Below are 17,488 nucleotides of genomic sequence, written 5' to 3'. Positions count from 1 at the left end.
GTCTTATCTTACACAAGTTGGCCGAAGCGGCTTCTCTCTCCTCCTCATCCTGCCAGTCGAAGGAAAAGCCCTGGGGAAATGGGCTCCGCGCGCTGCTCTGCCGATCCTTCGCAGCCAATCCTCCGCTAACCCCTAAAGAAGAGGATCCACCACCGCTTCTTCTGGGACCGAAAAGGCGCCCAGCTGGGACCGAAAAGGTGCCCTTTTGGCCAAGAAGGGATCAGCTGTGGATGTGGAACCGCGGGGTCTTTTCAACTGTGTAAGCTGAGCAGAAGGAACATCCGTTCCTCAAACCCGGACAGCGCTACTCCCACCTCCCCATTGTCCGAGTTGCAGCGAGTGAAGTGCCGCGGCCGGCCAGGAAAACGAGGCTTCTTTGCCAGCCTCCCAGCTGGCAAAACTGAAATTTTCGCCAACTGGAAGGTGTGTGTGTGTGAGAGGTGGGGGGGAGAGTGAGAAAGAAAGAGTTAGAGAGAAAGGAAGGAAGGGAGAGAGAGAGAAAACAAGAGAGAGACAAAGAGAGAAAGAGAAAGAGAGAAAGAAAGAGAAAAAAGGAAAGAGAAAGAAAGAACATTGGAGAGAGAGACACAAGAAGGATGGAGGGAAGGAAGGGAGGGAGGGAGGAAATAAGTGGGGGAGAGAGACAAGAAAGAAAGAAGGAAGGAAGGAAGAAAGAGGAAGAGAAAGGAAGGAAAGAAAGAAAGAGGGAGAGAGAGGCACAAGAAGGAATGAAGAAAGAAAGTAAGTGGGGGAGAGAGACACGAAAGAAAGAAGAAGGAAGGAAGAAAGGAAGAGAAAGGAAGGAAAGAAAGAAAGAGGAAGAGAGAGACAAATGAAAGAAAGGAAGAAGGAAGGAAGAAAGAAAAAGAAAGAAAGAAAAAGGAAGAGAACTTATGATCACAATTGAGCCCAAAATTTTGGTTCCTAAGCAAGAGCATTGTTAAATGAGTTTCACCACATTTACAAGTTGGTCACTACCACCCGGTCACATGACCGCTAAGCCACGCCCACAAAATAGGCCACACCTATGGAATAGGTTCTAAAAAAATTTGAAACCCACCACTGGTGGGATAGGATAGGATACAATAATTTAGTTAGAAGGGCCCAGTACTCTTCAACATCTTCATCAATGTAAGGTGACCAACTGTCCTCCTTTAGGGAGGACAGTCCTTCTTTTGTAAGTTCTGTCCTCCCTCGAAAAGTGTCCTCCTACATGTCCTCCTTTTCGATATTTCAAGACTAATCTGTTGCGCGTTATGTGACGTATTTGTATTTGACATGACAATTCGTCAAGACTCGGTATAGTGCGGTATAAGACACGATTATGAGACGCATGCGCTCCGCACGGGAGACCTTGAGAGAGAGCGCCGCGTGCAAGTGGCTTTGTTTACTTCTTACGCACGCAGTAGACTCACGGCACGTCGGCAATTGAATGACTCACGGTAATTATTTCTTTCTCAGTGAATATTCAATTATACAGAGGTAAGTACAATTCACGTTTTATTAAACAGTTTTAATGGTGTTTTTTTTACTTCATCACAAGTATATTGAACAGATATTGAATCTTGTGTTGAATTTTTATCTAAAGAAATGCTAGACATTAAAATAGACGACAATTGTCTCTTTGAAGAAATTAGAAGACTGAATGTATATTTAAATTCTGAAAAATTAATACAATGGGAAAATCAACATGTTGAAATTGATGAAAGATGGGTGGTTATTTTCAGCCATTTCAAAAATGAACATATTCCATGTGAACATTTATTTATACTTGTTCAATTTACGTTGTGCTGCCCTGGAACTAATGCAGCAGTTGAAAGAGTTTTTTTCAATTGCCAATGATTTTTCGACAAGTGAGAAATCGAGATTGAATGTTGATACTCTAGCTGCAGCACTTGCCGTAAAATTCAATATGAAGAATATTTCTTGTTCAGATATTTCCAATATATTGTTAGAAGATGATACATTGACAAAAAATATTAATTCAATGGAAAAGTACTCATTTAAATAATAATTAACAGGGATGTAAGCATAATTACAATATAAAATGTTGCAAATGTTTTTATTATGCATATATCATATTTTAGTGTATTATTGTTGCAATGAATAAAATATTTCTTTTATTTACAATATATTTTTCCAATTTATTTGTCCTCCTTTTCATTGTTAAAAAGTTGGCCACCTTATCAATGATTTGGATGAGGGAATAAATGGGGGACTCATCAAATTTGCAGATGACACCCAGCTGGCAGAAATAGCCAACACTCCAGAAGATAGACTTAAGATACAGAAGGACCTTGACAAACTTGAACATTGGGCACTATCTAATAAAATGAAATTCAATGGTGAAAAGAGTAAGGTTCTACATTTAGGCAACAAAAACGAAATGCACAGGTATAGTATAGGTGGTACCTTGCTCAACAGTAGGACAATCCCTTTCCTTTCTGGGATCTGGAATCCTTCCTGAGGGCAGCATGCATCTTCTGGAGCTCTGCTTTGCTACGATCATGGAAAAGGGCGGCAGAGAAACATGGGATCTGCGGGTCTCCCGCTCCTAAGATTGACTTGGTAGATATATGCACACGCACAGACACACACACAAACACACACACAAACACACACACACAAACCCTTACCCTTGCCACCTCTTTCCTTCAAAACTTTCATGCAGCCTTTTTAACGGCCTGCGATGCTTAAAGGGTTAAAGAGAGAGAGTCCAGCATCCTAGAAAGGAAAGACGTAATGACGTCACTACCTTCCCCACCTGCAGCAGTGGCTCAACGCTGAAGCGCATGCTGATCCTTTCTCTTTGCAGAGGGAGCCCCGGATGGATTTTCTATACATGGAAGAAGGTGCTCATGGAAAAAGGAGAGATGGTGCGTTTCCCATGGGGGCCCCAGGATGGGCTCCTTGATCGGGAAGCTTTTGGCAATGTTATACTTTAGTAAAGAGCTTTGTATTTAAAGTCCTGGTATTAGGGGATAAATTTCTTAACAAGAATCTCATTTAATTCTGTTGCTGAGGAAGAAAGGAATAAATCAACTGAAACAAGAAGGAAAAACGAAAGGTGACTTTACAATGTACCCCACAGTGACTTTCCGAAGGAAAGGGACAGAGGTGGGTTTCAGGTAATACGGTACGCGCATACCCGTTGAAACAATTTTGCGTCCGTTCCCGTATAGGGTGGAGAAACGAAAAGAAGGGAGAGGTTCTGTTAGGGACTGCTTTTTCTCCCTCTCTAACGCATGGATTTCTCCCCTTTGACATGGCTGTCAAAGAGAAGAAAGCGTGCGCCACGTGGGCTTCTTCCAACAGCCGAATCCTCCCCTCCTGATCCTCCTTTGGCTGTTGGAAGAGGGAGGAAAGGCAGTCCCTAGCAGAAGCTCAGCCTTCTCTTCGCTCTAATGCATGGATTCCCCCCTCCAATTGGAAACCAGGTGGCTGTCAAAGAGAAGGAAGTGCGCTCCACGTGGGCTTCTTCCAGCAGCCAAGGAGGAAAAGGAGGGGAGGATTCAGCTGTTGGAAGAAGCCCAGGCAGTGCCCACTTTCTTCTCTTTGGAAATGAAAGCTCCCGCTGATTCCTGGAGGCTGGAGTTCTCTTTATCACTGACAAAGTCCAGTGACACGAAAAACCTCTACTCCAGCCATTAACTGGCATGTTTGGCAGGGACTTTGGGGATCTGGCATAATGAATACAAGCGCTTTCACGCTTTCTCCATGAGCATGGCAGTTTGTTTGGAAGAAAATGATGTCTTATCCCTGTGAGGGGGGAATTCATAGGTATGTTTGCCTTGCAAATGGACTGGGACAGCTACCTTGGTACATCTCATCCCAAGGATGGGTGTTGTTGCTGGGGAAGCGTCCCTCCCAGTCCCTCTCATAGGCCATGTTCAGAAAAGAGTGCCACTAGAGATCCCACTGTTAGTGATCCTGGGGAGAGGCACAGCAGTTGGGATAGGGGTGGGTGGCCTAGCTCACTCTACAGTGCAGTTTAAGCAGCTGCCAGAGGAGTTCCAACATAGCCTAGGTCAGACCACATGAACTTCAGTTGAAGTGCAAGGCCAGACAGACTCCTTGGTAGCAGTAGTCATGCAAAATTGATGGGGGCTGGACCTCCTGACAACTGAGAAAGTGGTTTGTGTTTGGTTTTAGGAGAAGAATGCTGTTTCTGTAATAAATCAGGAATGGTCAGAGAAGCTGCAAAGGACCTACAAGACAGAACATCCCAGATTGGACTGATCTTATTGTGGGCCAAACCCACATAGCTGGCACACTTTGCAAGAACATTAGAAGCGTAAGGGTTTCGGGGGGCTGAAATCCAAATAACCAATCAAAATTATTTGTTATGCATGCATTATTAGGGGAAGGGCAAAGGGTTGAACACGACCATCCCTTGACTATAAAAACTGCTGTAAGATTCTACTCTGGGCCCTTGGTTAGCTTTTCAAACTGGGGTCCTTATATCTTAGTATCAAAATAAAAATATGATTCTATATCACACTTTGTGTCCGGTGACTTATCGGCTTCGACACCAAGCAAGAGCTTAGATGTAGGGACAACACTGGCTAGCATTTCTACAGTTTCAAAGCAAATGCCAACAAACTTTACCTTTGCAAAGAACTGTACTTACAAATACAATACGGTAGTTTGCAAAGTACAGTACAGTGATTAAAAAGCAGAGTAGTTCCCAAAGTGCTTACAAACAAGCTGTACAGAACTATAGAGTAACAAAAAAGAATACTTTAAAAAACTTATAGAAGCAATGCTAGCACTCTAGCCCAGGAGCAGCAGATCCTCCACACAGCACCAGTAAAACAAAAACAAACTTGGTGCTTCACTGGCTGCAAAAAAGCTTCTTTTACAGACCTCACGGTTCTTTCAGCCAATCCATTACTAGAGTGGTAAAATGGCACGATTAAAGCACGTCTGGTGCCATGTCCTGCCAGGTATAACTCAAACGGCCCTGCCGTAAATTATGGTCCATTGTCTGAAACTAAGATGTCTAGCAGACCATGAGTGGCAAATGGGGATCTAACGGCCTTGATTAAAGCCTCAGTAGTGGTAGAAGCCATCAGAATCACCTCCACCCATTTAGAATAGGCATCTACCACCACTAGAAATTTGACCCTGCACAGGCCCTGCAAAGTCAAGGTGGATCCGAGACCATGGTGCCCTAGGTATTTTCCATTCCGTGGGGTGGGCCCTTGGTGGATTTGACCTGGATTCCTGGCAAGCTTGGCAGCCTGAGACCCATTCTGTGATAGCTTGGTCCATATTAGGCCACCATACATTACTTACATTTTATGGCAGTGGTTCTCAAGCTGTGGGTTGCGACCCTTTTGGGGGTCAAACGACCCTTTCACAGGGGTCGTCTAAGACCATCGGAAAAAACATTTTGAAAAAATATGGAAAACATAAAATAATTTTATGGTTGGGGGTCACCACAACATGAGGAACTGTATTAAAGGGTCGCGGCATTAGGAAGGTTGAGGCCCACTGGTTTGTGGTCTGTAATTAGTTCAAAACTTCGACCATGCAAATACTCATGAAATTGTTTTACTCCAGTGACTAGTGCCAATGCCTCTTTGTCAATTTGACTATAGTTCCTTTCAGTCTTAGACAGGGTTCTGGGAAAAAATGCAATAGGTCCTTCTATTCCCGTTGGTATTTTGTGGCTAAATACAGCGCCAACGCCATAGGAAGAGGCATCACATGCCAGCAATAAAGGCATTTTTTCATTATATTGGTTCAATAAACTTGGAGACGTTAAGAGGCTTTTTACTGCCCTGAATGCAGCTTTTGCCTTTGTTCCCTAGTGCCATTGCTGTTTTGTATCCAGTAATCTATGCAGTGGCTCAATGATTGATGCTTTATGGGGCAGGAATAGACTCTACAAATGTATGAAACCCCAAAAAGCTTGTAATTCTGTCTTATTTCTGGGTGTTTGGGCATTTCGAATAGCTTTTATCTTTGTTGTAGTAGGATGTAGACCTGATGTGTCTATCCTGTATCCTAAAAATTCTACTTCGGGAGCAGCCAATTAGCATTTCTCACATTTCAACTTTAGGCCTGCTTTCTTAAATTTCAGCAAAACTGCCCCTAGGCTTTCTTTTAATTCTGTTATGTTGGCTGCAGATGCCAGTATGTTGTCAAAGTAGTGGATGATACCTTGGATGCCCTGGAGCAATGTTTCCATCAAGCTTTGGAAGATTCCAGGGGCCACATTAATACCAAATTGTAACCTATGACACTTAAAGGCCCCCCTATGAGTCACAATTGTTTGTGCTTGTGCAGTTGTTGCATCCAGAGGGATTTGTTGGTAGGCCTGAGTTAAATCCAATTTTGCAAAAATCTTATCCTCTCCTAGTGAGTGCAATAAGTGTTGTACTTATACAGGATAGGCACTGTTGAGAGCTCAATTAACTTTGCACTTATAGTCAGCACATATTCTTACAGAGCCATCTGGTTTAACTGGTATTACAATAGGCGTCTCCCACTTAGCGTGGTCTATGGGCTTTAGGATTCCCTGTGCTAAAAGTTTATCTAAGGCCGCGTCTACCTTTACCCTGACAGCGAAAGACACTTGCCTTGGTTTTAAGCAGATGGGTGCTATCTGGGGGTCTAAATTAAAAGGGGTAGCCTGTGTACTTACCCAGGCCATCTTCAAATACTGTGGCAAATTCTTTGATTAAGCTGGATATGTCTGGTTCGCTGACGTGGTTGATGCCAAAGATTGGCTCTTAGTGAGGCAATATATTGGTTAATAGTATCACCTTCTCTTTGATTCCTATCGTAAAATCCATGTCGTTTGGCTATTATGGATGGCACTGCAGCATAATGGCTTTTTAATTTTGCCCGTAATATCTCTCATGCCACGGAATGAATTTTCTCAGGTGCTAGCAAGTTCCTAGCTGTTTCGAACACCTCAGTTCCACAGAAAGTTAAAAGATATGTCTTTTTTCTATCATTTGAGATTTCTGTATATTTGTTTGCTAACAAAAAGTATTCAAATTTATCTAGGTACCTGTCCAACATTTCTTTTTTTTATTGTTTTTTATTTTTATTTTTCAAAACAGACATAACACAAAAATCATCTTTTTTACATACTGTAGAAAGTGTATCAGTCGATTACAAAAAAAATTCGTGTGTTTCTTTCACAGTCACTCATGATTCAGATTAATTCTAGTATTTTAAATCAAATATATTTGTACATATTACCATCATCATACTCCCATTCTTATTTGACTATAATTGTTTAAACGTCCTTCATCATAAAACATACCAAAACTCAAGACATAACCACATACTGGCATCTCATTTGTTATTTCTAGTATCCCAATAGCGCTATTCCATATGGCCTATTCTAGCTAAACATCAATAATATTGAGTAACAAAGGTTTCTAATCTTCCTTTCCAAATCACTGTTTACAATTTACATCCAATTTCCCCATGTTGTACCCATACCTATATATACATTGTTATCATTATCTCTCCTTTATTTGACTATATCCATTATCCTAATTTAGTTCTTTTTTATTAATCTTTATATGTAACCAAACCATTTCTCATCTTCCTTTCATAGGTACCATTCAATATTCATATCCAATTACTACTTGTTATACCAATACATATGTATACATTATAATCATTTTCAATTGTTTATTTAACCATATCTATTGTCACTAAATTTCACTAAATGTATTTGATAGTTTCTGTATTACAAACATTATCGCTTGCAAGTTGACAGTTTCTCTCTGTTGTTGAAAATAAGCCATTGTTTCCAGCTTTTAAAACACTGCTACTGTGACTTGGAAGATTTTTACAAGGTTACACCTAGGTTCACCATGAGATCTCTGGTTAAGGATATGCTTCAAAGGAACATTTGAATAAACAAATGGTGCTTTACTTCTTATCACTTTCTATAAATAAACTGTGAGTCTTTAAAGTTCCAGTCCAGGATAATCAGTAGTGAAAGTAAAAGTATTTTGTTTTCAATACACAAGTTTCCAGTCTTCGAGTAGCTGTGTTATCTCTCCCTTTGTTGTTACAATTGTTGCAATTCTCTTTGTTCTTTCTGTATCTTTTAATATTCCAAGTAAAAAAAAAGTTAAATTCTTACATGACATAGAGAAGAGTAAAAGACACACATAGTGATGAATAAGGAGAAATTTAGTCCGTAGGTTGTGAAAATAATAGTAAAGATTATAGAAGAAGAAAACTTGATCCATTCATTTCAAACGGTTTGGATAAATTCCATCCATGAAAACAACGTTTAAAAATTAAGATAACACACTGATCGAAACCATCCAAAGCTTAATTCCGCCGCTTATTTCTTTTATTCTTAGATTTAAATTAGCTTTACATTTTTTATAGGCAGTCTCTTTTAAAATGGATAAAATTCCTCACCATGTGTAAACATTTTCTCTTCCGTTTCCTTCCGTTTTGGAGCCCTCCCTACTTTGTCAGCCTAGGAGCTGAGCTTTTAACGCCAGCTAAAAGACCTTCTCCTGGATCAATCAGGGACTTTGCGATGTCCCTGTGATCAGCAGAACGTAGTCTTCCTGTTCGTCTCTACGGGACGGTTTAGGTCCGATTGGACCACCCAGCGATAAAAGTTTTGGCGGCGATCTCGGAACATCGAGATCGGGCGACCATTACATACCGACGTAGACTCCTCCTCTCACGTGTCCAACATTTCTGTCGCTGAATTGAAGGCGGCAAAAAAGAGCATTGTTGCCATTCTTGTTCGGGATAGGCACTTTGCTCCTCAAAATTTTTTTGATTGTTATAATGCAGTACAACATAGGTCGCCTTTTCACTCCAGCTCAGGATAGGTTTCTGTGACTAGCTCTGTAACCAGCTCTCATCTAACACCTCAGTTTTGGGACTAATCCCATCTTTGTTGCCTATTGATCTGTTCCTGTATGAGGGTTGAAAGACTGAGGTGAGACAGCAATAAAGGGTAACACTATTTATTGCAGCAAACAGTAAGTCTAGCCGGTGGCTGCTTGGCTCACAACAGCAGCAACTGCTTGGCACTTTGACAACTCTTTTATACTCGGTGCTGGCTGACTTGTGACCAATCAGAGAGTGCCTTGGCTCCCACGCCAGGAACGGACCTGAGAGGAAGCAGGATGCAGCACTGGGATTCATCAATACACAGATCGCTAACAAACAAACAAAAGCGTTCCAACCACAAGACCTGAACATTTTCCAATTGTTTGAAGAGATTCCTCTGGATATGGAGGTCACAATACAACGGGGGAGGGAGAGATTTAGCTACAATTAAAAGAAAGAATGTAGATGGAAAGAAAAAAGGGTTTAAAAAAGAACTGACTTAACCTCTCTGCTCGTTTCAGTCTCTTTATTTTCCAGCTTGACCCAGAACTATTACTGACAATTGAGCTTCAAACCAACCTGAGCCTCTCAAATCCTGAAATATGCCCTCTCCAAATCCTTTCAAAAATCTTGTGTTAATACAATTTCAAAGCAACTAAAGAGTTTAATACATGAATTTAATACATGACTAGAATATAAACCACACAATTGATATTTAACAGATTTAATTTAAATCAAATTTGGACCTCACCACACTACAGAAGAGCGTTCTCATCCAATATATCTTTGTTTTGGGGATTCCCCAATCTATGAATCATGTTATGAGAAATAAGACTACTGTATGGGGTGTGCTGACGTCCTTTCCACACTCCATGCATTTATATGGCTTCTCCTATGTGTGGATCCTTTGATGGGTAATAAGGTTACTCTTTTGGCTAAAGCCCTTTCCACATTCCAGGCATTTATATGGCTTCTCCCCTGTGTGGATCCTTTTATGGATTCCAAGTTCGTTACTTGTTTTGAAGTCCTTTCCACACTCCATGCAATTATGTGGTTTCTCCCCTGTGTGGATCCTTCGATGGGATGTAAGATCAAAGCTTCTTCTGAAGTCCTTTCCACACTCCATGCATTTATATGGCTTCTCCCCTGTGTGGATCCTTTGATGGGTAATAAGGGTGCTCTTTTGGCTAAAGCCCTTTGCACACTCCATGCATTTATATGGCTTCTCCCCTGTGTGAATCCTTTTATGGGATGTAAGGTCCTTGCTTGTTCTGAAGCCCTTTTCACATTCCATGCATTTATATGGCTTCTCCCCTGTGTGGATCCTTTTATGGGATGTAAGGTCCTTGCTTATTCTGAAGTCCTTTCCACACTCCATGCATTTATGTGGTTTCTCCGCTGTGTGGATCCTTCGATGGGATGTAAGATCAGAGCTTCTTCTGAAGTCCTTTCCACACTCCATGCATTTATATGGCTTCTCCCCTGTGTGGATCCTTTGATGGGTAATAAGAGTGCTCTTTCGGCTAAAGCCCTTTCTACACTCCAGGCATTTATATGGCTTCTCCCCCGTATGGATCTTTTGATGGTATGTAAGATGATTGCTTTTTCTGAAGCTCTTTCCACATTCCATGCATTTATATGGCTTCTCCCCTGTGTGGATCCTTTGATGCGATGTAAGTTGACTGCATACTCTGAAGTGCTTTTTACACTCCATGCATTTATATGGCTTCTCCCCTGTGTGCATCCTTTGATGGCGTGTAAGTATATCGCTTGTTCTGAAGCTCTTTCCACACTCCATGCATTTATGTGGTTTCTCCGCTGTGTGGATCCTTCGATGGGATGTAAGATCAGAGCTTCTTCTGAAGTCCTTTCCACACTCCATGCATTTATATGGCTTCTCCCCTGTGTGGATCCTTTGATGGGTAATAAGAGTGCTCTTTCGGCTAAAGCCCTTTCTACACTCCAGGCATTTATATGGCTTCTCCCCCGTATGGATCTTTTGATGGTATGTAAGATGATTGCTTTTTCTGAAGCTCTTTCCACATTCCATGCATTTATATGGCTTCTCCCCTGTGTGGATCCTTTGATGCGATGTAAGTTGACTGCATACTCTGAAGTGCTTTTTACACTCCATGCATTTATATGGCTTCTCCCCTGTGTGCATCCTTTGATGGCGTGTAAGTATATCGCTTGTTCTGAAGCTCTTTCCACACTCCATGCATTTATATGGCTTCTCCCCTGTGTGGATCCTTTGATGGCAGGTAAGATTACTGCTACTTTTGAAGTCCTTTCCACACTCCATGCATTTATATGGCTTTTCCCCTGTGTGGATCCTTTGATGGGATGCATGTTCTTTCCTTGTTCTGAAGCTCTTTCCACACTCCATGCATTTATGTGGCTTTTCCCCTGTGTGGATCCTTTGATGGGATGTGAGTTGACTGCTTATTCTGAAGTCTTTTCCACACTCCATGCATTTAAATGGCTTCTCCCCTGTGTGGATCCTTTGATGGCAAGTAAGATGACTGCTACTTTTGAAGTCCTTTCCACACTCCTTACATTTATAAGGCTTCTCGTCTGTGTGGATCCTTTGATGGGATGCACCTTCTTTGCTTGTTCTGAAGCCCTTTCCACACTCCATGCATTTAAATGGCTTCTCCCCTGTGTGGATCCTTTGATGGGTAATAAGGTGACTGTTTTGAATAAAGCCCTTTCCACACTCCATGCATTTATATGGCTTCTCCCTTCTGTATGTCCTTTTATTAACGGTTTTGTTTCCATGTTCATTGCATTTATTTGTCTTCTCTTCCATGTGAAAACTTTTCTGTGATTCAAGACACCCATTTTCTTGAGAAAGTGTGAACATCCAACTGTATTTTTTTCCTCTATCTTTGCCCATATTGTCTCCTCTTTTGGCTTGTGATGGACAGGGTCCATTTACATCTAATGTCTCTTTCACGATTCTTACACCTTTCTCAATATATTTCTTCTTTAGTTTTTCTTGTTGATCAGAAAAGTCCTGCATCTGAGGAACAATCGAAGGAGATGAGCCTTCCTTATTCCAGTTATTCGACAGGTTTCTCTCCTGCCTTTGGAATTCTGTTTGAATTGCAGGTTTCTCCATTACATTTCCTTTTCTGAACACTTTTATTGGTTCTGCAGAGTCTTTATTATAATTCTCATTGTCACCTTCAAAGGAAAAGAGAAATGAAAGTGGGAGGAAGGTTTGCGAAAATGATCACTCTGTCAGAAGTCATATTAATTGCCTTCCGGTATTGTGCCAAATTCTAATATATACTCCATATTTGTATCCTAATAATGGCATGGTATAGAAATGATAACATCTCTATTGATGCGCCATAAAACCTTGGAAAAGACATTTAAGTCAAAAAACCTGAATGGCAACTCTTTATAGGACTGGTATGGAAGCATCTGGGTCAAAATAGTTGAAATCTGTGTGATGAAGTTTGGCATTACCTCAAACCAAGGAATTACTTTGTCATAAAATGTTTAAATAGAAATATAAATTAAGATATATCTAAGCAAAATGCCATAGACCTATTTCCTTCCTAGAGCACTAGAAAAACAGATCTTTCCCTTTTCCCTTTGAAGATATCAATTTATAAATGTTTTCATAAGAACTAGCTAATGGCATCTAACTACAAAATGTTTTCCTGAACTCTCATGGAGAGTAGGAAACCCTTACCAAGAAAGGCCACATTCTTATAATTCTCCAGCATGACTTCCCAATGCAGAGCTTTTTGGTGGGGATCCAGCTGAGACCACTCCTCCTCGGAGAAATAAACAGCCACCTTCTCAAAGGACAGCAGAACCTCCTGAAAGGGGAAAAAATACAGAACAGACCAAGGAAGTATTGAAGGATCTTTCCTATTATTAAGAATTTTATATAGCAAACATAGACATTAAGATAAATGGCTATGCTTAGTGAGGATCTGTGGTTTAGATGACAAAATTGACAGAACAAAAAGCATTTGTCTAAAGAAAGGTTTTAGGCAGGTTTTATTAACTTGAATGATTCTGTAGGACTTTCAGTGCCATTCAGGTTAAATAAGCCTTGTTTTCTTCTGGATCAACTGATCTACCAAACAAGCAGCCAACCCTCATCAAAATACTCTTCATTCTGGATCTATGAATCCATCCATCCATAATCAAAAGGACCTCAGTGACTTGAGAGAATCAACTGGCAGGTGGGCCTTGGAAAACTCACCAATCAGTGACACTAACCTTTTCTTGGATAGTGTCCCTGATTGGTGCGTTTTCGAAGGCCCACCTGCCAGTTGATTCTCTCAAGACACTGAAGGCCTTTAAACCCTTCCTGCTTTTAAAGAAGGAAATGTGTCTATAGGGGAAGGGATTCTTTGTAGTGTTTTATGAAATGGCTTCTGTTGTCCTAAGAAGGAGCAATCTTGTTCATTCTCAACACCTTCATGAAAGTGCTGGGAGAGCTCACCCTGGGTTCTGTGTGGTGTGCCATCAATACCCAAAGACTCTGCTCCTTCTCAGATTGCAAGGAAGCTGCTAATAATCTGAGCCATTGGCTGGACAGTAAATAAGAAAAGGGAGAATGTTTTCCATTATCTTCAAGACAATTCTTAGCCTATGGAAAGCTGGATTTTTGGCCTCCAAATCCAGGCACAAGTCAGAAGAATTTATTTTCTAAGCTAATAGGGCCTTGGCTAATTGTTCTTTCAGAACACTTTTTACTTGGAGACCTTTCTATATTTCGACTGTCCTGGGATTTGAATCATCTTAACTATTAACCATGTATTTTTCTTATTAATGATTGTAAATGAAGCATTGGAAAAATGGAAATTTGCTAGTTTGAATATTGAAATATTTTTCAGGTTCTTAGCACAAATTCAACTCAAATAATTACAAAAAAGTGGCACCATGTAGGATAGGATGGGGTAGGGTGTGGTAGGGAAGGGTAGGATAGGTTAGAATAGTTTAGTTGGAAGGGACCTTGGATGTCTTCTATTCCAATCTCCTGTTTAGGCAGAAAACTCTATACTGTCATGTCACCCTGTTCTGACCCCCCTCCGTCCGGTAATGAATACCGACACAGGCTTAGCTGGATGCCACACTTTATTGACAGTACTATAATCTTGTTGGCTGAAAGCCCAAACACGACTCACAGATAAGAACCTTGGCAGCAACCCACACTCCGACAGATACAGACAAGAGCTTCCCCAGCTTGTTACAAACGGAAACACAAAGCAGATCAGACCAGGACTTCTGCAGATTACTTTGAACGGTTGTGTCCTGCAAAAAGCCTCCTCCCAAAACTCTGTTCTTATATAAGCTCTTGGGAGGGGCCAAGCCACAACCACCTGGGCTTGATTATCTTTTAGGAGCTTGTCTCCAGAGCAGCTGTAGCCTTTGCAAAGCTGGATTGTTTGGCCTCCAAATCCAGGCACAAGTCAGAATATTAAAATTTACTTTCTAAGCTAACAGGGCCTTGGCTAATTGTTCTTTCAGAACACTTTTACTTGGAGAACTTTCTGAATTTTGACTGTCCTGGGATTTTAATAATCTTAACTATTAACCATGTATTTTTCTTATTAATGATTGTAAATGAAGCATTGGAAAAATGGAAATTTGCTAGTTTGAATATTTAAATATTTTTGAGGCTCCTAGCACAAATTCAACTCAAATAATTACAAGAGGTGCACCATGTAGGATAGGGTAGGATAGGACAGGATACAATAATTTAGTTAGAAGGGACCTTGGAGGTCTTCTACTTCAACCTTCTGCTTAGGCAGGAAACTCCATACCATTTCAGACAAATGGTTATCCAAGTTTCCACCCATTTGCTTTGGAGAATAGCTTGACTCCCTCTTCTTTATGGCAGCCCCTGAGATATTGAAACATTGCTGTCATGTCTCCCCTAGTCCTTCTTTTCATTAAACAAGACATACCCAATTCCAGCAACCGTTCTTATATGCTTTAGCCTCCAGTCCCCTAATCAGCTTTATTGGTCTTCCCATCTAGGGTGGACAAGTACTCACTTACCTATTTTAACTTGTGTTCCTAATCTGTTTTTTGTAGTGCTTGATAAGTTTAACTGGCTTTTTCCTTTGTGTAAAGGCAGATGAAAAACATGAGCTAAGTAGTTCTGCTTTCTCCCTGTCCCTTGTCACCTTCTTGCCACTTTCTTCCACCAATGGATCAATTGTTTCCTTGACCTTTTTTTAATTTTTAACATGTTGAAAGAAGCTTTTTTTGTCATAAGCCATAGTTCATTAGCTTTCCTCACTTCATCTTTGCAGGCTTGGGCTATTTGCTGATATTCTGTCTTAGTTATGTTTCCCTTTTTTTAACTTGTCCTTTTTGTCTTTCAATTTATCGAAGTTCTTTATGCAAACATGCTGATTTCTTTTGAGAGCTGTTATTTTTCTTCTTTATTGGTGTTGTGCTAGACTGGGCTTTTATAATCTCACTTTTCAAAATTTCCCAAGCTTCTTGAGTTGTTTTCCTCTTGAACATTCTCATCCATGGAATCATTCCCAAACTATCTCTAGGTTTATTGAAATTAGCTCTTTTAAAGTCCAAGACTTTGTTCTATTGCTTGTGCTTTCATAATGTGGAATTCCAGTATTGCATGATCACTCCCCCACAAGATTCCTGTATCTTCAACACCTTCTATCATTTCATCACTGTTAGTGAGAATTAAAACCAATCTGGTTGACTCCCTTCTCTACTTTTTGGGAAACAAAGTTGTCTGATAGGTTTATCAGGAACCTGTTTGCCTTCCACTTGGTGCAGAGTTTGTCTCCCAGGATGTCAGAGTAGTTAAAATCCACCATTACTATTGCGATGTGCTTCCTACATACCTTAGTTAACTGACTAGCAAAAAGTTCATCTATTTACTCTGGTTGGGTGGCCTATAGCAATGTTATTTCCCCCCCTCCCCTATTAACCCAAATGCATTAAAGGCAATTTTCAGCATTGTTGTGCTCTATTTCAGTAGAGAAATATTTTTATATATAGTGCAACTCTACCATTTCTTTCATTTGGTCTATTTTTTAAAAAATAATTTAAATCCCTCCAGCTGTAGGTTTCATCCCACCAACTTTCCGTAATGGCAACAATATCATATTTGCCCTCATTTACTTAAATTTCTAATTCACACTGTTTATCCCTCAATCTCTGTGCACTGGTGTACAAATTTGCATCCATTTTGACTGACCCTGTGTTTACTGTCTACATAACCTGTGTTGTGTCTGACTTCCCTACTTTCTTACCACCTTTTTGATTGCAGATTGTATGGCACTCACTATTAAAACATCACCACCAGATGGATTTGTAACTGGCTGACCAACCGCACTCAACGTGTAGTCTTGAATGGAACTGCATCTTCATGGAGGGAAGTATGCACTGGAGTACCCCAAGGCTCTGTTTTGGGCCCAGTACTCTTCAACATCTTCATCAATGATTTGGATGAGGGAATAAATGGGGAACTCATCAAATTTGTAGATGACACCCAACTGGGAGGAATAGCCAACACTCCAGAAGATAGGCTAAAGATACAGAAGGATCTTGGCAAACTTGAACATTGGGCACTATCTAATAAAATGAAATTCAATGGTGAAAAGAGTAAGGTTCTACATTTAGGCAACAAAAATGAAATGCACAGGTGGTACCTTGCTCAACAGTAGTAACTGTGAAAGGGATCTTGGAGTCCTAGTGGACAACCATTTAAATATGAGCCAGCAGTGTGCAGCAGCTGCCAAAAAAGCCAACACAGTTCTAGGCTGCATAAACAGAGGGATAGAATCAAGATCACGTGAAGTGTTAATACCACTTTATAATGCCTTGATAAGGCCACACTTGGAATACTGCATTCAGTTTTGGTCGCCAAGATGTAGAAAAGAAGTGGAGACTCTAGAAAGAGTGCAGAGAAGAGCAACAAAGATGTTTAGGGGACTGGAGACTAAAACCTATGAAGGTTGCAGGAACTGGGTACGTCTAGTTTAATAGAAAGGAGGACCAGGGGAGACATGATAGCAATGTTCCAATATCTCAGGGGTTGCCACAAAGAAGAGGGAATCAAACTATTCTCCAAGGCACCTGAGGGTAAAACAAGAAGCAATGGGTGGAAACTAATCAAGGAGAGAAGCAACTTAGAACTGAGGAGAAATTTCCTGACAGTTAGAACAATTAACCACTGGAGCAGCTTGCCTCCAGAAGTTGTGAATGCCCCAACACTGGAAGTCTTTAAGAAGATGTTGGATAGCCATTTGTCTTGAATGGTATAGGGCAGCGATGGCGAACCTTTTTTGGCTCGCATGCCATAAGTGTGGGGAGCACAGGGGGGTCGTGTGCGGGCGTGACGCACCCATAATGCAATGCATGACCCCCCAGTGCACATGCACGCACTACAGCCACTCCCCCCCATTTTTACATTTTTTTTGTAAATGGCTTTTAAAAGGGTGAGCTCAACTGGCAAACGCATGCCATAGGTTCGCCATCACTGGTATAGGGTTTCCTGCCTAGGCAGGGGATTGGACTAGAAGATCTCCAAGGTCCCTTCCAACTCTGCTATTGTATTGTATTGTATTAAATGCTTGATTTTGTTTGACAGCAAGGTTGATATTCTTACCCACACAAACATCTATGTTATATGCACTGA

General features: G+C 40.9%; 1 protein-coding gene and 1 long non-coding RNA gene across 3 annotated transcripts in view; one reads left to right on the top strand and one right to left on the bottom strand.

Moving 5' to 3' along the window:
* LOC309383408 (uncharacterized protein) overlaps positions 1 to 17,488 on the bottom strand; it is a 44,703-nt gene that overhangs the window by 23,431 nt on the left and 3,784 nt on the right. Inside the window, exons 5-6 of one of the 2 annotated variants that reach the window (XM_081935927.1) lie at positions 12,542 to 12,671; positions 7,089 to 12,024 (exon numbers count right to left, since the gene is read on the bottom strand). The exons of the other annotated variant lie outside the window; for it this stretch is intronic. Coding sequence (XP_081792053.1) covers positions 9,731 to 12,024; positions 12,542 to 12,671 — 2,424 coding nt within the window. The 3' untranslated portion in view covers positions 7,089 to 9,730. Of the gene's footprint in view, positions 1 to 7,088; positions 12,025 to 12,541; positions 12,672 to 17,488 lie in introns of those variants that run through there. 2 annotated transcript variants of the gene reach the window in all.
* On the top strand, positions 2,794 to 4,493 carry LOC309383430. Its single transcript, XR_014173838.1, has 2 exons — positions 2,794 to 3,128; positions 4,153 to 4,493. It is a non-coding gene; the product is annotated as an uncharacterized lncRNA (long non-coding RNA).

The sequence above is a fragment of the Natrix helvetica genome (genome assembly GCF_964273705.1).
Source record: "Natrix helvetica genome assembly, chromosome: 1".
Classification (NCBI taxonomy): Eukaryota; Metazoa; Chordata; class Lepidosauria; order Squamata; family Natricidae; genus Natrix; species Natrix helvetica.
This window is presented reverse-complemented; position numbering and strand designations above follow the sequence as displayed.